This window comes from Jaculus jaculus, chromosome 6 (assembly GCF_020740685.1).
Source record: "Jaculus jaculus isolate mJacJac1 chromosome 6, mJacJac1.mat.Y.cur, whole genome shotgun sequence".
In the NCBI taxonomy this organism is placed as follows: Eukaryota; Metazoa; Chordata; class Mammalia; order Rodentia; family Dipodidae; genus Jaculus; species Jaculus jaculus.
In genome coordinates this window covers 115,967,490-115,986,555 of record NC_059107.1, presented here as the reverse complement: position 1 = coordinate 115,986,555, position 19,066 = coordinate 115,967,490, and the positions used below count along the sequence as shown (strand labels likewise).

General features: G+C 40.4%; 1 protein-coding gene across 1 annotated transcript in view; it reads right to left on the bottom strand.

The window, feature by feature from the left end:
* Trhde (thyrotropin releasing hormone degrading enzyme) overlaps positions 1 to 19,066 on the bottom strand; it is a 441,021-nt gene that overhangs the window by 418,097 nt on the left and 3,858 nt on the right. Inside the window, exon 2 of the mRNA XM_004650112.2 lies at positions 4,991 to 5,264. Coding sequence (XP_004650169.1) covers positions 4,991 to 5,264 — 274 coding nt within the window. The remainder of the gene's footprint in view (positions 1 to 4,990; positions 5,265 to 19,066) is intronic.

Here is a 19,066-nt window from a genome sequence, read left to right as displayed (position 1 = left end):
ATTAACCCTTGGACCCCCAGGTTAATAGCAGTAACAATAACAATTCAACGGTAAACACAGAATACCTTCAAAGGCAAAACTAAAAGCACAAGTAGAGGAGAAGCTTCTGTAACTAAAAGCACTTGCTGCACAAGCCTGACAACTAACCTCACATCCCAGGACCTAGTGAAACAGGGCACAAGTTGTCCTGCACTTGTGGCAACGGGAGGTAGTGGAAGTAGGAAAATCTCAAAGCTCACAGGCCTACTAGCCTAGGGTTCACAGAAGTGGACAAGAGAGACCCTGTTTCAAGCAGGTGGAAGGTGAGTAGCAATACCCCTAGATTGTCCTCTGACCTTCTCACTCATGGTGGCATGTGTGCACTCTTATTCTCTCTCCCCGCCCCTCCCCCCAAAGGAGGAAGCCAAATACCCAGAAAAAATACTCACAGGTAACAACACTGAGCTATAATTAAGGAATAGACAACAAGTGGCCAGTTGGATTTCAGAAAGGCAATGGGCCAGTGACCAATTTCTCCATTCTGAAATACAAATGACATGTTACAATAATCATTTTCTGGCCTCATCATTGTCTGTGGGTTAGGGGCAGGAGAATAACTAACTTGGTTCTCTAGCTAATAGGACTGCCAAGTGAGAGGAGCCATCCATGTCCAAGAAACCAAACCCAATTCATCTCCTCTACACCTGGACCTAGATTGGCTGGTAAGATTGTGAGCCACAAATGTCAGCCTGATATAGACTGCATCAACTAAGTGGGTTTTGATTGTAAATAACTTCTAAACAGAAAGTTAACTATTAATTTTTTTAAAAGGGCCACAAATTCTTTGACACTCTTCCCATCATGAGTTAGTTGTGTATATCCTCTTCCCGTTGATTCTGAGCTATCCCTAGCAACTCACTTGTACTCAGAATTATACAGCAGCAATGATTCTGTGTGATATCTGAAACTAAGTAACGAAGACTTAAATAGCTTTGATCTAGTTCTTTTGGGACACTTAATTTTGGTGCCCTAAACCACCACATAAGGAACCCAACCTCCCTGAAGCCACCAGTTTGAAGTAAACCTAGGCCATGTGGAACAGCAACACACAGATGCTGTGACTAGCAACCTCAGCTGACATCTCAGAATATTAATAGTATAACAGGTAAGTGTCATTTCCAAGGGATTTGGGCCTATTTTGCAGGTTATTACCTGATTCAATGCTTCCCTGTCTGATGCACACATATAACTGAACTGAAGTGGCTCCAACTGTGCCCATCAAATCCCTCAACATCCCCCCCCCAATTTTTTTTTAAACACAAGGCATTTGAGAATAATTTCTTAGTTGACCAGCTTGGGAATAGTTTGTTATGGCATTATAATAATTAGAAAAACATGGTTAAAAAAGAATTCATGCAAGAGCACCAGAACTAACAGATATGAAATAATTAGCCAAGGTCACAGAGAAGCAACACAAAATTTCTGAACAGAGCTAACTGATTCTAAGATATAGTCTATAACCATAATACTACATCATTTGCTGCAGAGGCTCCCCTGCTCTGTATTTTTGCCTATTAACATCTCCCCCCACCAAAAACTGCAGGTACATAACGTCTGCTTCTCTGGGACCCAACCACCATTCAGTTCCCTACTAGATCTTCTCTCCTCCATGAAGCCTATCCCCAGTTCCAGACTGTCAGCCATTTCTCCCTCCTCTAATTGTCTTGAGATTAGCTTCTTCAACTTCTACTTGACAACTAATGAAGACTAGTGACACTAATTCAGAGTTTGGGAATTTTTTGTTTTCCCTACACACAGTCCCTGATTACCCTCGTGAATGATGTTCTTAGATCAATGCTAAAATCCAAATGTCTACTGGATTGAGACAACTAATACACAACTGTGAAGTAGACTGAGCACAAAAGAACAAAAGTGGTCTGGACTAAGTTACACTGGAAAGAAAAATGTCCAGTGAAAACAAACCAGCACTGCTCAGTCCTGGCATACTGCCTTCTTTCCCAGCATGAATCAGCACCTGACATAGCACACAAGAGGTTGTTTCTGGCCTCTCTCAGAACACAAGATCCCTGAGAACAAGAACTTCTGCAGCTTTCTTCTGCATCATCAAGGTCTAGAACAATGTCTGGCATCTCATCAATAAATATCTCTCATAGGAGTAAATGAACTAAAATATTGCCAGGTGGAAGTGTGTACCAAGTAATATAACACGTTTTGATTTTTTATTTCAAGAGGAGTCAGAAATCATTTGATGTGCAATCTCTCAATTTGTAAACATTGACAACTAGTTAGAAAAATGTTAAGCCATTTTAGGGATGGGTAAACATAACATCCACAGGTTGAGATTCAATATGATATTTGAATTTGCAATCCCAGTAGCAGAGGGATCTTTGACTTTTTATCTTTGCAATTATTTGGAATAATGCTTTGCAAAATGTGGGTAGCTTACAAAGTAGTTGATGGTGATGATGATGCTTCAAACATTTACACCTCAGGCACTGCTACAACTCAGCTATGTTGTATTAATATGCTACCCAAGTTCCTTTCTTGAAGCTCAAAGGAAATTGCTTCAGCTGCTGATCTGATATGGCCACCTGGACTCCACGTGGCCATCCCACAGCCAAGACTCTGATGCTCACCCTCCTCTCCTTGCAGCTGCTAAGGGTTGAGAAATGTCATTCCCATGTGCTCCCAGTAATAAAGGGGAAAAGCAGTGAAAATAAGATAGATTGAATTTCAAAGAGGTGACAGAACAAGAAAGTTGAGTTTCAAACTGTATTTCCACAGTGGATAAACAAGAGTTCCCAATGGCAATTCTGTTTTCTTTTTTACTGATTTTGGTACTTTCAGATTATACAATCTAAAATTTTATTTCAGTTGACCTTTTAATGTTCTCTGGTAGTATGTTTTTATCTTTTCTACATACAAATTTATTAAATAGGGATTTTAGAATGTTTACTAATTACTTAGAGATTCTTGATGCCAATAAAAAGTTGCCTCTAGATAATTAGAGTGTGTCAGGCTTTAAAAATGGGTCACTTAGCAACAAGCATAATTGTGCAGGGATAAGAACACATTTAAGGTACTTTAAGTGTGTATATATATATATATATATATATATATATATATATATATATACACACACACACACACACACATACACACTAGGCAAAAGCATTGCCAGTGTACTTTATTCTAGCTAACCCATAGCAAGTCAATCATCAACTTTTGAAGATGCAAAAGGAAATGAGATGTCTTCATGTTCCTTTTCTGTGTATGGTCCAATGAGTACAGTCTTGAAATGTCCATACAAGACATGAGCAGGCATTAGAGGAATGCACACTTTCAAATGATTATAAATCCAAAACAGTAAAATGCCTGCTAGCCCTTTATAAGCAGTGTTTAGGGTATTTTTTTAATGATTACACAGATGAGTCCCTCTTTCATTTTTTTACTAATGGAACTAATTTTGCATGCAAGCGGATCTTTTTTTAAACAGGCTCCACAGTGATTTAAATTAAAAGTAACCGTGAGAAAAATTTCTCTAGCCAAGATTACTTTTCAAAATTCAGATTATTGTAGAGCAATGAACTCTATACAGATTAAAAATATAGATTTCTATTCACCATTTGTGTCATGTTAAAGGAACACTGAGTATAAGAGCTATGGGGCAGGAGAATCACAAGCTGGGCTATCAAAACCACGTAGGTGAAGGAGCAAAACACAAAGTCGCTAAGGCACAGGAGAAAGAACTCAAACCTTGGGATAAAACCAAATGATCTGACTTCTGGCTCTTGTCCCTGGGCACGTTACTCAACCTCGTTAAACTTAAACTTACTCATGTGGGAAAGAAAGCTTACTACCTTTACAGTTAATATGAAAATTTACACAAATGCATACTTATTGTACAAGCCATTGAAATGGGGAAGAACCTGTTCATTCAGCATGGCTGGCCTAGCAAAATGTAATGCAACAGAATGTGAAAGGTACCTAGAATATTATAATGTCATAAATGAGGGCAATCAAAGAAAATCTAGTTGACCCTTACTATACATTTAATGTTCATTGTATTTTGTGCTCTAAGAAAATTAGATGAAACAACTATAAGTTGCAGAGTGACATATAAAAAGTTCATACATAAAATTTTAAAGCATGTTCTTTATAATTAGTTCAATATACACACATATAAATGTTACTTGTAATATACTAATTGTAATTAATATACACATATTAATTACAATAATATGATTGGAAATGGTAAACATGTAGTACCTAGTTCAGTGTTCTGGTTGCATCTAAGACAATGAGGTCAGGAAGGACTACAAAGGGCTTCAGTTCTATTTAATATGCCTTTCAGTTCAATATTTCTTTTTTGTCTATTATTATTTATTATTATTTTATTTATTTGAGAGAGAGAGAGGTAGAGAGAAAAAGAGAGTGAGAGGGAATGGGCAACCATAGCCTCTAGCCACAGCAAATGAACTCCAGACGCAGGCTTCACCTAGTGCCTCTGGCTTATGTGGGTACTGGGGAATCAAACCTGGATGCTTAGGCTTCATAGGCAAGCTCCTTAACCACTAAACCATCTCTCCTGCCTGAATATGTCTTTCTTGATAGATCTGGATAGTAGAAATATGAAGTTTATTGTGTTATCACATTTTCTTACATTTGAAAGATTTCACAATACAGAGAGCAGACAATAGAAAGAGGAAATTTCCCAGAAAGGACAATAGCTATTCTTAAGGGACCCAAGAGTTGAGGCAAATATGAGGAGAAAAAGAAACATGAGCAACGAGGGTGAAAGTGGTTAAAGGAATAAGAGGGCAAAGTGTAGAAAATTAGTTCCTCTTCGGCTCTCTGAAAACAGGAAGACACTTTGTCCCCAGGGATTAAGGACAGGCTTCAAAATAAGTGATTCATTGTTAACCAAGAAATCTGGTTAGTTTACAGAACATACTTTATCCCCAAACATCATTAGACTGAAAATACTTACTACAACCCCACTCTTGGTGGTAGTTTCTTTGTATGTGAAGTTGCAAATCGCCCAGGCTAAATAATATGTGGACATAAGAGGGGTCTGAGAAAAGTGATCTGTCACCCATCCATCTTCCTCAAACACGGACGTTTCCACTGGCATATTAGAGAGAGATAAGTAGGTTGCTTGATGTTTGATGCTGATTTTGAAAGTGGCTTTGTAGATTGGTTCATCAAAACATGGAAACGCCTTTCTGGCATGTGTAGGTGAAAACTGAGTAATACCAAGGAATCTGGAAAAAAAGAAAACAACATTTCAATTACATGTGCAGCTTAAATTATGGGACAGCCACATCACATGCTTCTGCTAATCATATATCTTGCCAAACTGGAAAACATGCTTGTTTCCTAATTAAGCCTAAATTTATGAACATCAAAGTACAACTGATACATAATGTACTGCCCTCACAATAAAAGTTCTTCCGGGAAGTTTTGTCTCAATGAAAGTAAACTCTCTAAGCTCAGAGCACTCCTTGTTGGATGAAACATTGCACTACAGGAAAACAACTCCCTGGCACATTGGCAAATATTGGGAAATAATGTTTCTCTTTTTGGGGGTAGATATCACTTTCTTCCCTGAAGCCTAGGACATACAACATATAAAGATAATAAAACTGAAATCAAAAAGTTGCCCTCAAATAAAGAAAAAGAAAAAAAAAAAAACCTAATAGACCTTCCCTGAGAAATATCTGTCCCCTCAGAATCCAACAACATGTAATCTTGTTTTGATAAGAAAAAATGATTTGAACTCTGTTAAATCTTGGTCTAAGGTATGGCTCTAAAACTTTTTTTGAACATATAAGCTTTGGTAATTCCTAAACCTTCCAGGGTTGAAGAAATAACCAAGTCTACCTCCAAACTTTTACAAAGCTCAGGTAGGGGTTGGAAAAGTGGCAAGGCCCCCATCACTGAGCAGCAGGTAAAGAGCAGCAGCCCCTGATTCACAGTTGCTTCACATAACATGTATTTCTATGTATACTCCAGGGACCACTGATTTTATGATAGCAGCTCCTCCCTATATGTGGCTTCCCTTTGTGTAGTTTCAGTCACCCACAGTCAACAATTGAGATTTGTGCTAAGGAGAGACCATACTTGTATATCTTTTATTAGAACAGAGTATTAAATTGTTCTAACATATTACTATCTGTTAATCACTTCATGTACCTAATTTATAAATTAAATGTTATCATAGATATGTCCTTAAGGGAAAAATACAGTGTTTATGTATATATACATATATGCCTCCTCCTTGGAAGACCAGGTATATAAAGGATATCTATTTAAAAAAATCTGTTGATGTGTATACATATATCAAATGTGCATACATTGTCAAATTAAACTATAGCTCATTAAAACTAACTGGAGTAACTTCTACATTTTAATAGTCTGTTTTTACAAATGAAGATGAATTTAAGTACATTTAAAAAATAACATACCACTAATTTAAAAAGAATTGCTCATAACAAAAGTTAAAGATTTCCCCTATGAAACCTTATATAAGGCAAATTAATTTTAGACCCTTTTTAATCATTAACGAATTCTGAAGTACTTTCTCTCAAAGAATCTTTCCTTAATAAATATCTGACCACCACGCCCCTTTCCATTCTCCATGATTATCTCCCCACAATTCCGTTCTCCATGCTCCATGAGTATCTCACCACCACTGACCTCTCCATTCTTAATGAGTATCTCCCAACTACTCCACTCTCGAGCCTCCATGATTATCTCACTACCACGCCCTTCTCCATCCTCCATGATTATCTCACCACCACTGCCCTCTCCATCCTCCATGAGTATCTCACCACCACTTTCCTCTTCATCCTCCATGAGTATCTCACCACCACTGCCCTCTTCATCCTCCATGTGAATCTCACCACCACTGCCCTCTCCATCCTCCATGATTATCTCACCACCACTGCCCTCTCCATCCTCCATGAGTATCTCACCACCACTGCCCTCTTCATCCTCCATGAGTATCTCACCACCACTGCCCTCTCCATCCTCCATGAGTATCTCACCACCACTGCCCTCTCCATCCTCCATGAGTATCTCACCACCACTGCCCTCTCCATCCTCCATGAGTATCTCACCACCACTTCCCTCTTCCATCCTCCATGAGTATCTCACCACCACTGCCCTCTCCATCCTCCATGAGTATCTCACCACCACTGCCCTCTCCATCCTCCATGATTATCTCACCACCACTGCCCTCTCCATCCTCCATGAGTATCTCACCACCACTGTCCTCTTCATCCTCCATGATTATCTCACCACCACTGCCCTCTCCATCCTCCATGAGTATCTCACCACCACTTTCCTCTTCATCCTCCATGAGTATCTTACCACCACTGCCCTCTTCATCCTCCATGTGTATCTCACCACCACTGCCCTCTCCATCCGCCATGATTATCTCACCACCACTGCCCTCTCCATCCTCCATGAGTATCTCACCACCACTGTCCTCTTCATCCTCCATGAGTATCTCACCACCACTGCCCTCTCCATCCTCCATGATTATCTCACCACCACTGCCCTCTCCATCCTCCATGAGTATCTCACCACCACTTTCCTCTTCATCCTCCATGAGTATCTCACCACCACTGCCCTCTTCATCCTCCATGTGTATCTCACCACCACTGCCCTCTCCATCCTCCATGATTATCTCACCACCACTGCCCTCTCCATCCTCCATGAGTATCTCACCACCACTGCCCTCTCCATCCTCCATGATTATATCACCACCACTGCCCTCTCCATCCTCCATGATTATCTCACCACCATTGCCCTCTCCATCCTCCATGAGTATCTCACCACCACTGCCCTCTCCATCCTCCATGATTATCTCACCACCACTGCCCTCTCCATCCTCCATGAGTATCTCACCACCACTGCCCTCTCCATCCTCCATGAGTATCTCACCACCACTGCCCTCTCCATCCTCCATGAGTATCTCACCACCACTGCCCTCTCCATCCTCCATGATTATCTCACCACCACTGCCCTCTCCATCCTCCATGAGTATCTCACCACCACTTTCCTCTTCATCCTCCATGAGTATCTCACCACCACTGCCCTCTCCATCCTCCATGAGTATCTCACCACCACTTTCCTCTTCATCCTCCATGAGTATCTTACCACCACTGCCCTCTTCATCCTCCATGTGTATCTCACCACCACTGCCCTCTCCATCCGCCATGATTATCTCACCACCACTGCCCTCTCCATCCTCCATGAGTATCTCACCACCACTGTCCTCTTCATCCTCCATGAGTATCTCACCACCACTGCCCTCTCCATCCTCCATGATTATCTCACCACCACTGCCCTCTCCATCCTCCATGAGTATCTCACCACCACTTTCCTCTTCATCCTCCATGAGTATCTCACCACCACTGCCCTCTTCATCCTCCATGTGTATCTCACCACCACTGCCCTCTCCATCCTCCATGATTATCTCACCACCACTGCCCTCTCCATCCTCCATGAGTATCTCACCACCACTGCCCTCTCCATCCTCCATGATTATATCACCACCACTGCCCTCTCCATCCTCCATGATTATCTCACCACCATTGCCCTCTCCATCCTCCATGAGTATCTCACCACCACTGCCCTCTCCATCCTCCATGATTATCTCACCACCACTGCCCTCTCCATCCTCCATGATTATATCACCACCACTGCCCTCTCCATCCTCCATGATTATCTCACCACCACTGCCCTCTCCATCCTCCATGTGTATTTCACCACCACTCCCCTCTCCATCCTCCATGATTATCTCACCACCACTGCCCTCTCCATCCTCCATGAGTATCTCACCGCCACTCCCTTCTCCATTCTCCATGAGTATCTCAACACCATGCCCCTCTCCATCCTCCAAGAGTATCTCACCACCATTGCCCTCTCCATCCTCCATGAGTATCTCACCACCATGCCCCTCTCCATCCTCCATGAGTATCTCACCACCATGCCCCTCTCCATCCTCCATGAGTATCTTACCACCACTGCCCTCTCCATCCTCCATGATTATCTCACCACCATTGCCCTCTCCATCCTCCATGATTATCTCACCAACACTGCCCTCTCCATCCTCCATGAGTATCTCACCACCACTGTCCTCTTCATCCTCCATGAGTATCTCACCACCACTCCCTTCTCCATCCTCCATGAGTATCTCACTACCACTCCCTTCTCCATCCTCCATGAGTATCTCACCACCACTGCCCTCTCCATCCTCCATGACTATCTCACCACCATTGCCCTTTCCATCCTCCATGAATATCTCACCACCATTGCCCTCTCCATCCTCCATGAGTATCTCACCACCACTTTCCTCTTCATCCTCCATGAGTATCTCACTACCACTCCCTTCTCCATCCTCCATGAGTATCTCACCACCACTGCCCTCTCCATCCTCCATGACTATCTCACCACCATTGCCCTTTCCATCCTCCATGATTATCTCACCACCATTGCCCTCTCCATCCTCCATGAGTATCTCACCACCATGCCCCTCTCCATCCTCCATGAGTATCTCACCACCACTGCCCTCTCCATCCGCCATGATTATCTCACCACCACTGCCCTCTCCATCCTCCATGATTATCTCACCACCACTGCCCTCTCCATCCTCCATGAGTATCTCACCATCACTGTCCTCTCCATCCTCCATGAGTATCTCACCACCACTGTCCTCTCCATCCTCCATGAGTATCTCACCACCACTGCCCTCTCCATCCTCCATGAGTATCTCACCACCACTGTCTTCTTCATCCTCCATGATTATCTCACCACCACTGCCCTCTCCATCCTCCATGAGTATCTCACCACCACTCCTCTATCCATTCCCCATGAGTAGCTCACTATCACCTCACCATCAACCATGGTCTACATGGTTCATCTATCATGATACAGTCTCAAACTGAGTTGGAATTTGCCTTCAAAATATTCTCAGCCCATGACTTCATGGAGCATCTGCCCCTGGCTCAACAAGAAGGCATAAATTTTTACACCATTTTATAAGCATGAAGTTTATATCTATCATCATGGGTGTACTTTTAAGGTTAAATATTGAAATAAAAATAGAAAGTTTTTAAAGATTACTTCTGATCATTGCACAGTGAAGGTCTGTAAGTGTTCTCTTGTAATCAGCACTGGGTTGCTATACACCAGGCTTCGTTCATTCATTGAACTGCCTGAGCTTGTTTTTTTTTTTTTCATTAATACAAAGAAAATAATAATGTGTTCTTGGCTTTGCTCACAAAACTGCCAAAATGATAAAATGAGATAATATATGAGAGAGAAATTTTAGCTATAAATCTTCATATATACAAAAGATGAAAGAAATATTGGAAACAAATTGTCCCACTCTTATAAATTTCTGAAATAAAAAATATAGATCCACTAAGGTTTATCCAAAAATACAAAGACAATTTTCACAAGCTGGGCCTAGAACTCACATGTTCATCTAATTAAAAGCTAATTACATATCAGAAACAGTAAAATTAATTCTTAGTCATAACTTACAAACAATGGTTTAATTCAACTCTAGATAACAAAGACTACGTTTTTCAAATTTATGAAAAACACATTGATCTGAGTATGTCTGTTGATAGTAATACAATTTTTCTTAATAAAATGTAAATACCTTTATGTCACAATACACCCATTTATGATTTTGTTTTCCTGTGCTTTTACATTATACAATTGTTGTGAATCTTATCTTTCAATTTATTAATTAAAAAATTTACTGAGCTTACTATTTCTCTCATGAAGCTACTTAAAAGATACCCTTGGAATTTTATATGAAGAAAAACATTCCCTTTTAATATTCAAGTATCTGAGAACTCCAATTCCAAACTTGTAATGTAGTGATTTGAATAAGATGTTTCCCATAAACTTGTGTGTCCTGAATACTTGGGCCACAGCTGGTGGCAATTTGTGAGCTAGAGCCTTTCTGGAGAAGGTATACTGTTAGAGGTAGGCTTAGGGGTGCTATAGTTAGCTCCCACTTTCAAGAACTCAGCTCACTCTCCTGCTGCTATTTTCAACCTACTATGGCAGAAATGAGTTCCAGCCCCTGCTCATGCCATCTTTCCCCTGCGATCATGAAGCTTCCCCTTGAGACTGTAAACCAAAGTAAAAAACCTTCCTCCCATCAGCTGCTTTTGGTCAGGTGCTTTGTCCCAGCAACAAGAAGGTAACTACAACATTTAACAAATAGATATGATCTCCTCCATGTAAGCTATTCACTGTGTTAGGTGCTTAACAGGGTTTTAGAGAAAAATCATATGGACAGGACTGGAAAGATTATTCATGGGTAAAATATTTGCCATGCAAGTATGAAGATCTAAGATCAGATCCTGAGTTCCAAGGTAAAATGTCTCACACAGTAGTACACACCTATAATCCAAGCACAGGGAAGGGAAATGCAGGTCATCCCTGACACTCCCTAGTCATCTAGTTGAGCCAAATTATTCTAGGCTCAGCAAGAGACCATGTCTCATTAAATAAGGTGAAAGTAGACAGCAATTGAGGAAGATCCCCAACATCAATCTCCAAAAACACTCACACACATGTGCTCTCTTCCACATACTTATGGACACATGCACGTGCATTCCAGCAATAGAAAGAAAGGAAATAGATTGTTTTTCAAAATCTTTATAGTCAAATAGTACAGACAAAAATGCACACCAACTACTAATCATACTCAGTAAAAAAGTTATTATAAGACTTCAACAGAGAGGTTGTAATTAAAATGTATTAGTTTTTAAGTAAAAATCAAAACTGTCTTTTACTTTAAGTAATTAATTGGTAGGAATTTATTAGATGTAGAAGATCTAAATGTCTTTGAGCTAATGAGAAATCCATAAGCCAAATATTTATGCAAAGGAAACATGTCATGCAGTCTCTTTTTGCCTTACTTGGTAAATAAATATGATGGGGAAGGTTTAAACCACTGATCCTAAGAGTTAAAAAGAGCTATCAAGATCATCTGGTGACTTTTTTTGTAATTAATATTCTTAATGAATTCATACACACAGCATATATCTATGCACAGAGGGCTACCATATATTCTGATAATGTCTAAATGAGGAAATACCAATTTCACAGTCTGGCACCTAATGACTATTGCAACTGAATTTCAATTCAGTATTTAGAAAAATCCAAAGGAGCCCCTTGGTGGAAAAGGGAAGTTGGAAGAGATTACATTTATGATCTTTTCCAGGCTCAAGATCTTATAACCAGACAAAAGTAAAAACTAAAATAAGGTTCTTTAAAAATTTCAAATCATGGCTGGAGAGATGGCTTAACAGTTAAGGCACTTGACTGCAAAGCCTAATAAGGACCCAGGTTCAACTCACAAGAGCCCAAACAAGCCAGACACATAAGGTGCTGCATGCTCACATAGTCACACATGGGTACCAGGTGGTATAAGCATCTAGAGTTTGACTTCAGTGACTAAAGGCCCTTGAGCAGCACCAATTCTCTCTTCCTCTCCCTCCCTCTCTCTCCCTCTCTCTCTCTCTCTCTCTCTCTCTTATTAAAAATGTTTCAAGCCGGGGCCATGCCTTTAATCCCAGCACTTGGGAGGAAGAGGTAGGAGGATCACCATGAGTTCGAGGCCACCCTGAGACTACAGAATTCCTGGACAGCCTGAGCTCAACCCTTCCTTGAAAAAACAATAAAAAAATCAGAAAATGTCAAATCATTCTACACTAAATAGATTTGTACAAGTTCTATAATGCATTTGCTTCTCTTAATTGTTGTTTTGAGTGTTCAGTATTAGGGTGGAAAAATAGATATGTTTGCATAGATTCTAAACTCTAAAAAAAAAATAATAATTAAGTATGAACTTAAACAGGTGTTATCCCAAAAGCCTTGACCAAGGAGGCATTGCATACTGCTTAGGCAGGGTTTCTCAACCTTGTTGTTAACTGACCATTTAGGCTGGAAAGACATCTATTGTGGAGGCTGTCCTTTGCACTGTGGGATGGCAGCAATATAGCCAGCCACTAAAGCCAGCAACATCTGCTCTCCCCAGTTGAGATGACCAACACTCAATATTGAACATTTTCTCAGGAGTGAGAGAAACAGCTCCAATGAAGAGTCACCAGCCCAAAGGATTCAAATAAGACCCAATGGAGAAGGAAGCATAAGAATTGATGTTGAAACTGGAGTGGAAGCTGACAACTCAGAAGTGAGTAGAGAAATGAATGCACTGACTCTAGGAAGCGTAGAATAAAATGATAAAAGCTTGAACACACATGTAAGTCAGCACCCTACCTGCTGTTTGGATCCTCTGGGGCTATCAGGTCTCAGTGGCCATCCCTAATGATCTCACCTGATAACTCTCCTTCCCACAGAGAGGGCCAGTTTCAGGTCAGTGCCCTCCACAGGCAACAGTGTCTATAGGATTTCACAAATACAATTTCATCCCCACCACCTGTAGTCTAGGTTGCCTTCAGTTGGGGGAAATAAGACTTCTTTCTGTTCAGTATCATTTAAAATATCAAAGAGGCCTCATTCAAGGGTAATTCAGAGAAGGAAATGTTGGTGTCTGAAAGAACTTGAGGTGAATTTGAGTTAATAGTAGTACATAGCACATGAGAAATATAAAAAACATTAAAAGATGAGAGCATTTTAAAACACAATATAAATAGGGAATGTATGTGCATGTACACATAAGTTTGTGTGTAAAAGAGAAAAATTGAAACAAGGCAGGAGATAATGTATACAAGTATTTTGTTGTCTGTTTTCCTCCTTCTATTGTAAACAAAATAGTTTTTATCTTTTAATGACTCTATTTCCATAAAAAATTCCACCCCCAAAGTGACATTCTGGAAGTGTCACTCCCAGAATGTCACTTTAGCATAACTAGAAAAATGTGAATAATATACATGTATTTTAATTTGCTTCTATCTAAATAAATTACTTGATTTTCTTAACAACTTGTCTTTTTGACATTTGGTTGAGCTGAGATGGAGGGTTGAAAGCTCTGTGCTGCCTCTGAAGGATACAGAGAATTGATTTCTTCTTATTTCTGCGGAAGTCCGCGAGGCGAGTTACTTGTGTCAAGTCATTATGATAACACTCAGCAGAAGTAACGCATTCACATTGGCTGAGACAGCCAAACAATTACAGTATGCGATGCAAAACAATTTCTGCTCGATTATTTTCAGTTTGCCTTTTTCATAAAGCTAAAATATGCAGAGAAAATAAACATTTGCATAACACTGTTGGTGTTTAGATTAATTCAGAACTTTGGAATCCACCAAAACCAAGAGAGCCCCATAAATAGCAAGAAGTATCTTCAAGGTCCATCTAGGCCACATCTATGCATATAACATGTACCACTCAGTGAAAAAAAAAAAAAGATTTTTTTGATCTTAATTCAATAGCAACTGCAACTGAACTAGTACTACAACAGTTCAAGCTTGTTCATAAAAATTATCAAGACTTGAAGAACTGACTATGCCATCCACTGACTACCTTGAACAGATGGTGACAAAGCCAAAAAAGATTCATATATTTCCCTTAAAGTGCACCAAGTTACAAGGTCACAGAAGTTACACAGGCCTCATTCCAAGTTAAGGTTGTGAATCAAAATGCAAATCTTTACCCAATGACAAAACATTTTAAGCCAAAATGGGTCTTTGTTTAGACTGTGTGTTTTTATGTACTTCAATGAGTCATTAAACCTCTGCCATTTCAGAAGAGAAGTACTCCTGCTGAATATTCAGTACTCTAAGCAAGTGTGTAGTCTATTTTTTAAATAACCATTCTAGTAAACTAAAAACATAATGCAATAATGCCAGCAATATGTATGTAGGAAGTGGTGCATATGTGAATAATCGTGTTATAAAAACAGAGCACAATCCTCATAACTGCTTCCCCACTTATGCAGTACTAAGTACTCTTATCAAAAAATGAGAACTGAGTACTGGATCACCATTGATAAAGAGTACCATAATGCACTAAAATTACTTCCCTGGACCATAATAGTAGGTTTGTATAGGAATAAATAAAATTAGTGTCTGAGCTTCACTTGTTTTAGATAGGGTATGTATTATCAAGCACCACTATTGCCCACACCCATGTGAAGTCTTGGGAGCAATATTTAAAATGAGTGATGCCCATGCCCTGAGTATTTGGAATTTTTCTGCTTGTTGTCCAGACCCTGCACTGGTTGGTACTCACTGATGAGGATTGTGCCATATAATCAAAGGGCTGTGCAGTTCCTCTGTTTTCCCCAGTCTTTCTGCTCCCTTAGTCCTCTCTCTTAGCCTGGGGTTTCTCTACCCATGGAATGTCACTGCCTTTCTTTCTGTTTTCTTCTTCATAATCGTAAGGCTCTTATTCCTCCCTTGTCTTGTTGAATTCTGCTTAAAGAGAAAAGAATATGAACACTAGAAGCAGAAACACTGACCATTTCCCCCACTGTTTCCACACCAAGGGAAAGTCCCTAAAGCAAGAACAGCAGTCTATACTATGTGTACCAGAACAAAGAGCAGATCTGCATTCATGGAAATAGTATCAAAATATTTAATACCCACAGTAGTTCTTACCCATTGTCAGACAGTATTCTTGGCACTGTGTTACTCATGCAATCCTCACACAGCCCTATAAAATTAAATCTCCTTATCCTGATTTTCCATAAGAACTCCAGATATGAACAAATAGGAAACTGGTCAATATCACCAAGGCAGGCAGTCAAGGACAGAGTTAGGACATAGAACCAAACAGTTGGGGCTGGGATGAGGTGATTCAGTGGGTAAAAGCTTCACAAGCATGAGGACCTGAGTTCAACCCCTTGCACCCACATAAAAAGCCAGGTGTGGCCACACACACCTGTAACCATAGAACTGCAGGGGCAGAGACATGAGGATCCCTGAAGCTTACTGGTCAGCCAGTCTAACTGAAGAACAATGTGAGCTCTAGGTTCAGTGAAACACCATCTCAGGGGAACATGGTGAAAGAGTACTAGAGGAGGCCCCACGACATCGTGCACACACATGCACATGAGGAACTGCATCTGCACATACACATGCCTACACCACACACACACACACACACAAAACCAAAAAATTTCAAGCTAAACAATTGGGTTGCCTCGTTACAGCTTCAGAGAAGGAGAATGAACACCCTAAACATACACACACTTTCCCATCCAGCAACACAACCCAAAAAGAATAATAATATTTGATAATATAAAAATTTAAAAGTAAACAACAGCTGGGCACAGTGGTGTACACCTTTAATCCCAGCACTTGGGGAGGAAGAGGTAAGAGGATCACCATGAGTTCAAGGCCAGTCTGAGACTACAGAGTGAATTCTAGGTCAGCCTAGGCTAGAGTGAGACCCTACCTCGAAAAAAAAAAAAAAAGTATTTCTGTACTTCTTTCCTTGTACATTCTCTGATCATTAGTCTTCATTCTTTTTTAGTTTAGTTTAGCAACCCAAAGCAAAGGTCTGAACAGTTACCATAAGCGTCAGCTTCACGAGTCAGTGTGCTTTCACAGGGAGGACTCTTTTCCCACCACTCCGACATAGCTGATGCCTAAGATCCCCAGGAATTAGGATGTTCCTTCCAGGCATGCTGAGGCCTGGAGGCACAGAGCCAGAAAACCTGACCCCTTAGGCATATCCAGCCCCCCTAAGTCACGCAGTCTGACTCACTGACTCACCTTAGAGCCCCACCTCTATCATGTACCTATGTCTGCCCATGAATCCTCTCAGACTGTCAAGGGAAGTAGAAGTGCAGGGAACAATTAAATTTTCCTGGATGCTGTTCTGTCTACAACAAGAACATCTACTCCTACTGGTAGAATGTAAGATGGTGGAGGGCTTTGAAAAAGTATGGAGATGTGGAGAAATTGTTACATACCATCAGGATGTAAAAAGCATGCCATGAACGACAGTAAGGAGGTGATGGTGGTGGTGGTGACCACAATGGTTATCCTTGCTGTGCAGAAGGTATAGGAGGGATGGGAGAATAGGAAAGATGCTGTGACTTATATTCTGTGAAGTACTTCATGCTTGGAAAGTACATAATTGTTCCTGCCTGTTTTTGGATCACTTGCTGAAACCATGCCTGAAGAGATGACTCTTCACTGGCCAAATGCCAACAAAAACCCCAGCAATGCTAAACTACACTGCCCTGTACCATTTTCTCAAGCCTATCCACATACACAAAAGCAAAATTTAGTTTAAGAAACAAATATTCTATGCAAACCAAACAAATACTGCGAAATCCAGAACTAGGTCCATCTCCATAGGAAAGAAATTCAGAAGAGATTGACCCTAAGGTTAAACTAAATAAATAAAACACAAACTAATCCAACACTTTAAAAAAGAGGGGTCCTCTATGAGTACCCAAGATGACTGAACCAGAACCAGTTGGCACTATAGAAAATCACTGTATGAACATCCCCTTGAGTGAATCATTATTAAATGATCAGCACTTTTTTAAAACATATAGGATCTGTAGGTTTTGCTTACAAATAGCATGCTGAATTGTGAATAAAACCCAGCATTGGACCAGCATCGGTTTTACCATATGGCATTGTGTGTCTGGCAGAAAAACAAGGAGCTAAACCCATCAAGGAATCATATAAAAATGTTTTCACAGAAACAAATTGTTCTGTAGATTTTTTTCAGTTCACAGCCTTCCGCAGAGGGGCAAAAAGCCATATATACTCCCACTTGCTTGTGTAAAACTCACCAAATTGAATGGGAGAGATAAGGTTGCTTTCAGCATAAAAACAATGTGCTGGTTTTATTGCTTTTACTAAATATCACATAATCGTTCATTCATGCAAGAAAAAAGAAATACAAAGCATCAAACCAAGTACACTGAAACCACAAAAGAGCATATGCCTGCCCAGAAAGAAAATCCGTCATGCCAGCCACAGATCCTGGCAAGAGAGTAGTCCCTATTCTCTTTGAGAGCCACAATTATTATTTTCTTACTTTATTCAGAGATCATGGTTTCTCTCTAAGTAATCTTTTATAGAAAAAGTATTTCTATTTTTATTCCATTTTCTGTCACTTTGGCATGTTATAGATCCAATCAAAGTTTGTCAAAGCAAAACAGTCCCTTTTTGAAAGTGAATGAGATGTTCATTTACTTTGGGTAAATTTCCGCTTTCAATCTGACCATCTGGATCTAAATTAAGGTACCCTACTTTGAACATGGGTGTGCTCACCATCTGGCTACCCCAGAGCGGCAATTACTTCAGGTAAATGAACATTTTGCCTAATTCTAAGCAAGTGCATTCTCCTATAAGCATCTATGGCATAAATACACACCCCTTTTATCTGTCTGCTGCACACCTACTTGAGAAAAACTATGTGTTCTGCCTGAAGGAGATACTTTACTGTATGTTTATAAACATCTCAACTGTAGGAGAACTTACTTTTCTTCAATATTCAACAAGTGACGAATGAACAACCAAGCCAGGGGATTTGTTAAGGTTAGAGAATTCTAGCTTTCATTAAGAACTTTATCTTCTAACTTTGGTCCACTGCAGTATAGGATATTTTAGCCATCTCTGTGTGACAGAACTGGGAACCCTCAGTACTTAGTGTGGGATAAAACCTTTTGGGGCCAAAGATATGTAGCAAACAGTAGAAGCTGATCTTACTGTCCTCACCAAATTCATTCTCTACGCCAGGTGTGGTGTCACCCACCTATTATCCTAGCATGCAGGAGGCTAATATGGATGGATCACAAATTCCAGGTCAGTCTTACCTACAATAGTGACACCTTGTCCCAAAAATAAATTAATACTCCTCATTCCCTGAGAAATAGACAAAGAATAAGGTTGAAGATGGTTCACTGGCTAAAGTGTTTGCCATACAAGCATGAGGACCTGAGTCAGACCCCCACAACTCACATAAAAACCATGCAAGATGGTGTGAGCCTGAAGTCCTAGCACTGGGGAAAGTTGTGAGGATACCAGAGGCCTCATGGCGAGCTTGTCTAGCTAGTGAGTTCCAGGTTCAGCGACAGATGCTGTGTCAAAAAGCAAGG